Below are 8,856 nucleotides of genomic sequence, written 5' to 3' on the forward strand. Positions count from 1 at the left end.
CCGTCGCTCCCCCGCCCCTGCGAGGGCCCCGGGCCCGCCACGCCACTGCCGCCTTTTCCCTGGATGCTGCCGCCACCGCCGTGGGACTGTCCCGGGAGCGGGCCCTGGACTACTACGGGCTGTACGACGACCGCGGGCGCCCCTACAGCTACCCGGCTGTGTGCGAGGAGGACCTGATGCCCGAGGACGACCAGCGGGCCACGCGCAACCTCTTCATCGGGAACCTGGACCACAGCGTGTCGGAGGTGGAGCTGCGACGGGCCTTCGAAAAGTACGGCATCATCGAGGAGGTGGTCATCAAGAGGCCCGCCCGTGGCCAGGGGGGTGCGTACGCCTTCCTCAAGTTCCAGAACCTAGACATGGCCCACAGGGCCAAGGTGGCCATGTCGGGCCGGGTGATCGGCCGCAACCCCATTAAGATCGGCTACGGCAAGGCCAATCCCACCACCCGGCTCTGGGTGGGGGGCCTGGGACCTAACACCTCACTGGCCGCTCTGGCCCGGGAGTTTGACCGCTTTGGGAGCATTCGGACCATCGATCATGTCAAAGGAGACAGCTTTGCCTACATCCAGTATGAGAGCCTGGATGCCGCCCAGGCCGCCTGCGCTAAAATGAGGGGCTTTCCCTTGGGTGGTCCAGACCGCAGGCTGCGGGTGGATTTTGCCAAAGCAGAGGAGACTCGGTATCCCCAGCAGTACCAGCCCTCCCCCCTCCCTGTGCACTACGACCTTCTCCCAGATGGGTATGCCCGGCACCGCAACCTGGACCCGGACCTGCGGGTGCGGGACAGGACCCCCCCACACCTCCTGTACTCAGACCGAGACCGGGCCTTCTTGGAAGGGGACTGGACAAGCCCTGGTAAGAGCTCTGACCGCAGGAACAGCCTGGAGGGCTACAGCCGCTCGGTGCGCAGCCGCAGCGGGGAGCGCTGGGGAGGAGACGGGGACCGGGGCCTGCCCAAGCCCTGGGAGGAGAGGCGGAAGCGGAGGAGCCTGTCCAGTGACCGTGGGAGGACAACCCACTCCCCTTACGAGGAACGGAGCAGGACCAAGGGTGGTGGGCAGCAGGCCGACCGAGGCTCCGACCGCACCCCTGAGCGCAGCCGCAAGGAAAACCACTCCAACGAGGGGACCAAGGAGTCGAGTGGCAACTCCCTCAGCAACAGCAGGCACGGGGCTGAGGAGCGGGGCCACCACCACCACCACCACCACGAGGCTCCAGACGCTGCCCACGGCAAGAAGACCCGTGAGAGCGAGCGCAACCACCGGACCACAGAGGCTGAGCCGAAGCCTCTGGAAGAGCCAAAACACGAGACCAAAAAGCTCAGGACCCTCTCGGAGTACGCGCAGACGCTGCCGCTGGGCTGGAGCGGGCTGCTGGTGTTGAAGAACAGCTGCTTCCCCACATCTATGCACGTCCTCGAGGGGGACCAGGGCGTGATCAGCGGGCTCCTCAAAGACCACTCTTCGGGGAGTAAGCTGACTCAACTGAAGATTGCCCAGCGCCTCCGACTGGACCAGCCCAAGCTCGACGAGGTCACACGACGCATCAAGCAGGGGAGCCCCAATGGCTACGCAGTGCTGCTGGCCACTCAGGCCGCCCCCAGCGGGCCTGGCACTGAGGGGATGCCCCTGGTGGAGCCAGGCCTACAGAGGCGGCTTCTCAGGAACCTGGTCTCCTACTTGAAACAGAAGCAGGCAGCCGGTGTGATCAGCCTGCCAGTGGGTGGGTCCAAGGGCAGAGACAGCACGGGCATGCTCTACGCCTTCCCGCCCTGCGACTTCTCGCAGCAGTACCTCCAGGCGGCACTGAGGACCTTGGGCAAGCTGGAGGAGGAGCACATGGTGATCGTTATAGTGAGGGACACTGCCTAGCCAGACGCCTCCCAGCGCCACTTGGGTCACGAAAGCAGTCATTTTAGAACCTGATCCGCTGCCTCAGTCCTACCCCCTCGGTTTGACTTTTCTGCTGGGTTGTTTTGGTTCATTAGGTGGGAGACCAAAGTCCTGTCCCCACCAAAACTGAGTTCTTAGGTTTTGGGGATTTTTTTCCCGTGATGAGAAGGGACTCCTGTCATGTTGGTTTCTAGTGTACGAGATACTGTCTGCTGTGTTCTGTATTTTTTTTATTTTTTGACTAACTGTATGGAAAGTTGTCAGTAAAGCCTTTGTCAGAGGATGGATTTTTAATCCTGTTCAGAGTCCTGGTTTAATCAAGTTTTTTTCCCCTCAAAGATGGAAGACCTTTCCCACAAAACGCCCTCCGTCATCTTTCTGGCACCGGTATATCGCCAAGTCCTGCTGCGTTGGTGGTTCTCGGCCCCTCAACTCCGTGGGCTGAGTCAGAACTGGATTCACAGTGGTTTTCCATCTTGGCTGAGAGCAGGCAGCTGAGCAGAGCTCATGCAGAGGAGGGGGTGTGCCTCGGGTCCATAGGGAGCAGCTACGGTAGTTTTTGGTTTGGGTTGTTCGGCCCTAAACAGCTGGTGTGCCCGTCAGTTTGAGCTGTAGCTGTTGGACAGAGCACCCCGTCTCAAGGCCTTTTCGGAAGCAGGTGGTCTTTGGCAGCTGTGTGATCTTAATGTTGCTGCCCAAGGGTCTTGGTGCTACAGATCCGTGCGGACTCCCTCTTGTTCAGCCTCCCTTCTCGCCTTGATGCGGCCACCCAGGGACACCCAGTTGGACACGGAGCTGTCAGACTCCCAGGGACACTAGAGGCCATGTGCTGGAGTGGAGGGTGGGAGGCAGCTGTGCTTGCTTGTTGAACTTGTGAATTCCAGCGCTCCCTCGGGTCGCTCAGAACTGATGTGTCATGTGGAGGTCTGTGCCGAGTCCCTAGAGCTTTGTGGGGGACACTGAAGATTTTTGTGATGCTGCCGTGGCGGCAGCAGGTGAGGAAGATGCTGTGACCAAACTCTCCCAGGTGCAAGGTGAGTGAGCCTAGGCCTCTTGCCCAAATACTGAGGAGGTGGAGACCCTGGGAGATCGGTGCTCTGTGGGGAACCGTCAGCCTCAGGGTGCTGGGCGTGCTGGAACTCGGTGCCATTCAAGCCGGGCTGGAGGGGCATGGAGGCGCTCGAGCTGGGAGGGGAGAGCGCTTGAAGCATCAAGTTGTCATCACGCGTGTCTGATGAGAGTATGGCCAGCGCTGGCCAGTGTCCCACAGCGGTTGTCATGGGAAACACAGCCCAAACACCATGAGATGTTCGTGTGGAGGTTAGGATGTTCCAAAAGGGTCATTGTCAGGGATGAGGGAGAAGGGAAGCTCCAGTGAGAGAAATGAGCCCCCAAGTGACCAGGGACTCTGGGCCCAATGGCCAGGCCATGCTGGCAGGTCTGGCACTACCCTAGCTGGCTCTCAGCAGGGCAGTGCAGGGGACTGCTGGGTGGTTTTGAGGGACAGTCATGAGGGCCGGGGGATGCCTGTCCACAAAGACAGTGAAGGATTGTCTGAGACCTTGAGATTTAAAAGAAAGAGGGAAGTGCCTGGGAAGCCAGCTCACAGGAGAATAAGCAAATTTGTAACAAAACATTCGCACCAAGGAAGAAGTGGGCAACATGTTTATTTGCCTGTTGTGCTGGAGCGAGGGGAGGGGCAGGGAAGGGCTGGCCCCACCGCAGGTCTCACACATGCCGCTCAGCCAGAGCAGCAGCGGGGTGCCCGCCGAGTGGGCGCTCAAGACCCAGAACACCGCCTCCGGCCCTCCCCCAACAGACGCCTGTGAGATCTGGCTGGAGACACTGCAGCCTCGCCTTGTCCCCCTTCAGGGCTACGTACGTGTTCTCTGTCCCCAAAAGAACTAGAGTTTTGGTGATGAGCCACAGCCTGTGTGTGACCTCCCTCCTGCTCCTCAGACCCTCTTCTCACCACTTCCTTCAACTCTTAAGACACAACAGGTGCCATGACCTGTCAGGGCCGGCAGCAGGAACCAGTGAGGCGGCTCAGGTGGGCCAGGCCCGAGAGGAACGGCAACTGCAGGCGCCAGCGCCTCCCGGTCCTCTCTCTGGTGCTGCTTAAAGGCAAAACCAACAGGAGGCAACACTTGCCCCCGGTTTCCTCCTAAGTGACTCAAGGGGATGAGGGCTGATGCCTCCGAGGCCTCTCGGGGCGCTCCCCTGAGGGTGTGTTGTCAAGGCAACCAGAATTCGGCGGAGGCCCCCTCTCCCCCCCCAAGAGCCCGGGTGCTCCCAAGAGCTCCTGCCACAGTTAAGGGAAGCAGTGGCTCCGATAATGACTAGAAGAATATAGTGCTTTTGCTGTTTCTTTACTTTTAACCCGTTTTCTTCTAATCCATTCAGCACCAGCAAACTATTCTACTGGTTAGTGTTAGCGACCTATTTAAGCTGAGGCATGACGCACCTTAGGAGCCGAGACCTCTGCTCTCTAGAGGACCAAGAGGTACCTGAGCGACACAGGCGCGCTTCGGTGTGTGACAGCTTGTGTGGTGCTCCGAGCCCAGCAGGGCTTCACCAGCCCCTGGTGAGTTTAGCTGTCTGTCTTGCTTGTTTACTTCACAACCAAATGTGTCCCCTCTTCTCTGAGCTACGTACCTACATGATAGAAACCAAGAAGCTGTTACTTGGGCAAACTCGAAGGAAGAATGGCATCAGGGTCTCATTATGGTGGGGAGGTGGGAGTGGGGGTGTGGGGGAGTGTAAAGTTAAGCACCTGGTATGTCCTTGGCGGTAGCACCGTTCAACCCAAGGCCGATTGCAAGAGCCTGTGAAGTAGCTGCAAGCCCAGCCGGCCAAGCCCCCGCTGCCTCTAAACTGCAGCGGCTCCCACACTCAGCACTCCTCCCAGGGAGCAGCAGTCGCCCTGAGCGATGGCCAAAATGCTGCCACTCCTTAGGTCTGCCAGCTCCTCCCTCCCAGACGTCCCAGGACCCTAACATTCCAGCCCCCACCTGTGCTCCAGAGCGGCCTTCTGGTTCAGAGCCGGGCAGACAGGTGCCCACCTGGGCAGGGTCCTGACGCCTCCCACAGCCCCGTGCAAGGTGCTCTTATGGAGACAGTCTCTGGGGAGTGCAGGCCAGGCCGGGGCAGACTGGGACTGAGCCCCTTGTCTCCCCAGAGAGCTTTTCGGGCAGAGTGTCCTTACCACCGTGCCAACTGCCTCTCGGAAGGCGTCTTCTCTCCTGCACGGCTAGAGCTGCAAGGAAAGGGACAGACCCCACTTTGGTAAAAGGACAGGGAAAGGCCATAGGCAAAGACAGGCTTGTAGTTTATTTTGTATTTTTTTAAATAAATACACTTTACATTAAAGAAAAAGGCCTTTGATTTGTAATTTCCACATTGGGGAGAAAGGAAAGAGGAAAAAAAGATTTTGAAAAACTGAAGGACAAAGAAAACTAGAGGGAGTGAACTCATATCCTAAGTTCCCTCAACTCCACAAACCAGCATCCACACCGCCTGCTGCCCAGCCCAGAGCCGGTGAGTCAGCCTTCCTCCCACCCCTGGCCCAGAGGAGAGCAAGTCAGCCTGACAGCTTGTGAGGCAACAAAACAGGTTAAAAATCATATATTATATTTATAATAAAATAGTCTTCATCCTTATCAATTTAAGAAACCACGATTTTCCTTTCACTTAAATACGTGTAAAAATGCCTCCGCATTGTTCTCTAGACGTCATTTTCTTCCGCAGAAAATGCAATGGGACAAGGACCTGGTGGATATAAGTTCATACCCTCAATTATAAATGCTTGGCTTTTTTTTTTTCTTTTTAAGTTTTATAAAAAACTATTTTTTGTTCTTTAAGTAAAGAACATTATACAAAGAAAATATATTGTGAAATGACCCCGGAACCAGGTTTTTCCCTAGAGGAAAGGTGTGTCCATCCGAGGAGAAGGGGACAGACTAGGCCCGACCCCTGGGGTCTTGGTGGCTGTTCGCTCTGAAGGGTCCTCGGGGCCCAGGGACTCTCCAAGCCACAGTCCTCTGAGTGCAGGCCATGCAATTCCTTAAGGACACAGCCTGGGAGGGAGGGAGGGAAGGTGTTGTGAATTCATTTGACTCAGGTTCTCGCCTGCCAAGAATCTTCCACGTGGTGATGCTCCTCACTCATTCAGAGATAAGATGATGTCATCTTCCAGGTCAGAGTTGTCAGAGCTGTCGGCTGCAAGGTAAGCAGAGGGAGAGGCCAGGTCACCCACTGGGCTTCTAGGAGCTTCCAGGAGGAAGCCCCTGCAGGTGCATACATGTGTGTCTGGGACTAACTACCTTTCCAGAAAAAGGAAAAGGCACCAACCACCCCTTGGAGCAGGCTCTGGAGGATCCACTTCTTGGCCACAGTCACCCCTGGGACCTCCTGCTCTCTCACCTCTCAGAGCCTGAATGTGGTATCCTGAGTCCTAGCGGCTCGTCCTGCCTTAGAGACCCTAAAGGGACCAGGCAAGCCCCCTCAAGCTTCTACCCATGTGCTTTGAAAAGCTGCAAAGGGGCAGGGCTGAGGGGAGCAGTGGGAGCCCCACAGCCCTTGGGCCTCTGGAGTCCTTCAGGGCTGGGCACAGGCCTATCTGAGCCCAAGCAAGAAGGAGATTTCTCTTTAACTCCTTAGCCCCACTTCCCAAAAGAGCTCAAGGCAGAGATTATCAACCTGGGATTCCGTCCCCTGCAGTTTCTCAGCCTAACCTGCAGGGAGCAGACTCCCTAAAGCGGGCAGGCTGCAGCTGTAGCAGTGCCTGGCACCTGTGCCTGGAGGCAGCGGGAGGAGCTGGGATGCCTCGGAGCTGTGTCTGGCTGGCCACAGTGGGAGAGAAGCCTAGTAGCTAACTCCTAACGACTCTGGTTAATTGGCTGAGTGAAGAAGGTAAGGGGAAGGCCTAAGGCCCGTTTTGATTACTCCCAGCTATGAAATGGTTTTTAACAAGGGCTCCTGGAGGGTGGACAGACCCTGCCCTACGGCCTCCCAAATGCCCACAGCCCTCAAGTTCCCACAGGAGGGGACAGCTACTGGGCCCAGATACTGAGAGAATCGACTCGGAAAAGCTGAGGAAGCATGTTCCCAAACCTCCCTTCATTCACTACAATCTCCTTTAGGAAGAAAACTGAGGTGGATAAAGTCAAGTCAAGAAGAGCATGGCCGTGATTTAAGAAAGTCCTGAAAAGAAGCCAAAGAGGGAGCTGGGAAAACCAGTGCTCCTGGTCGAAAAGGCACAGCGTAGCCTGTTGGAAACGGGTGGGAAGATCACAGAACTAGCAGCTCATCACTCGGGAGGAAGTGCAGCGGGGAAGGGCAGGCCTGCTCCCCAGAGCCAAGCTCGTATCCCAAGTGCCCCTGCTATGAGCCACCATTGCCAGACCAGCTGCCTGAACCTGCCCTCCCGGCCCGCACACCTGCGCCTGGCCCAGGCCTGAAGCTGCTGGAGGAGGACCACGGCCAGCCCTGAAGCACGTGAGTGTCAGGTGCAGGGCTTGGTGCTCAGGGGTCAGGACTCCCCCCCTCTGCCTCCCTCAGCCTTTTATCACCTCTAAGTGCTCAGAGACCTTGGTCAAGCCTTCTCCTTCGGAAAGGCCCTGAGGCAAAGGCCGTGCAGATGGAAACCATGTTTGCAATATTTAGCCTGTTACTCTGTAATACAGGCTTTGGGGGGCAGAACTGACTGGGACAGAGACTTCAGCTAAGGAGTCGGGGTTCTGCGTAGAGAATCCAGCACCAGGCGTGGGCCCAGGCCTCTGTAGGGTTGGGTGGGGCTCAAGGTGTGGTTTTCTAGGCTTAATGGCTCCCGTCAGACCCTAAAAGGTTCCACAAGCCCCAAACAATGAAGCTACTGCTCTGAAGGGTCAGAGTGAGGCAAATGACCAGCAAACCAAGGGCCCAGGGAGTGTGCCCTCTGCTGTACGAGCGGCTGTGGGTGTAAAACAGAGCAATGGCGCACACACTGCAGATGCCACCTCGTTGTCACCACCTCAGCTCTGGAGCCCAAGCTAAAACGTCCTTGCGTTGTCATCTATACGGCATTTTACATCACCTAATGGCCCGCGTTAAAGTGACACTCTCACTGCTGATAGAACTGAGGTTTTCCAGGTGGTTCGGGGCTAGGAAGGAAAGGTTCCCTAAACTAAACAGGAAACGCTGGAGGAGGCAGTAAATCAGACCAAATAGAACTTTGTAGCTTTATATTCCAAGTAAGAAAGAGAATTGGTGAGGCTCACGGCGGGGGCACACCAGCTGCTCCTTAGCCTACCTCACTGCTTGTAATTGGAGGGAAAGGGAACTGGGGCCTGTGTGTCACTATTCAGATGACAAAGGTCTGATAACTTACCCTGATATTATCAATACTGTCCCCTGTCCCTTGTCCCTTAGTCTCTCAGTCTCTCTTTCCTGGCTCTGACCATGGCTAGGGACAAAGCAAGCTTCCTTCACTGAATCACCTTAACCTCCAGCATGGAGAACACGGAAGCTGGTAAACAGCAGATGGACAGACAGAAGGCCCTCCCAGCCCCACAGCGGACGGTGAGAAAGACAGTCTTCCCTCAGCCAGCTGCCTTCAACCTTGAGGACGAGAAGCATGTATGAGATCGCTCTCCTGCTCCTGATTATAAAAAAACCAAACATCCACTGTAAAGACACTGGCATCTGTTGGGCCTAGGCCAGCACAATACGATTCCCATAGTGATGTAATGTCCTGGGTCCGTGCCCTTCCACGGCAGCTACATGAGGCTCCTGTGCACTTGCAGTGTGGACATGAATGAGGAACGGAGTTTTAAAAACTGCATCACAGTGTCAATGGCCCCGTGTGGCTAGTGGCTGTGCTGGGTGTAAGGCCCTGGCTGTGGGAAGACTGGCCGGGTTAGCTGCACAGAAATGGTGGCTGTCGCAGGGATTACGCTGTCAGACAGGGACACCTCAGAGATGC

At 56.5% G+C, this 8,856-nt stretch overlaps 2 protein-coding genes across 2 annotated transcripts in view; one reads left to right on the top strand and one right to left on the bottom strand.

Moving 5' to 3' along the window:
- Positions 1-5: 5 nt before the first annotated feature.
- RBM15B (RNA binding motif protein 15B) lies at positions 6-2,200 on the top strand (the record flags this gene model as incomplete). Its single annotated transcript, XM_006770615.2, has 1 exon — positions 6-2,200. A coding segment is annotated over one exon (1,869 nt), but the record flags the coding sequence as incomplete, so codon positions are not given.
- Positions 2,201-3,546: 1,346 nt separating this feature from the next.
- The window catches only part of VPRBP (Vpr (HIV-1) binding protein), a 64,605-nt gene continuing 59,295 nt past the window's right edge, over positions 3,547-8,856 (bottom strand). Inside the window, exons 24-25 of the mRNA XM_006770473.2 lie at positions 5,101-6,113; positions 3,547-4,550 (exon numbers count right to left, since the gene is read on the bottom strand). Coding sequence (XP_006770536.1) covers positions 6,055-6,113 — 59 coding nt within the window. The 3' untranslated portion in view covers positions 3,547-4,550; positions 5,101-6,054. The remainder of the gene's footprint in view (positions 4,551-5,100; positions 6,114-8,856) is intronic.

The sequence above is a fragment of the Myotis davidii genome, unplaced genomic scaffold, assembly GCF_000327345.1.
Source record: "Myotis davidii unplaced genomic scaffold, ASM32734v1 scaffold663, whole genome shotgun sequence".
Lineage (NCBI taxonomy): Eukaryota > Metazoa > Chordata > Mammalia > Chiroptera > Vespertilionidae > Myotis > Myotis davidii.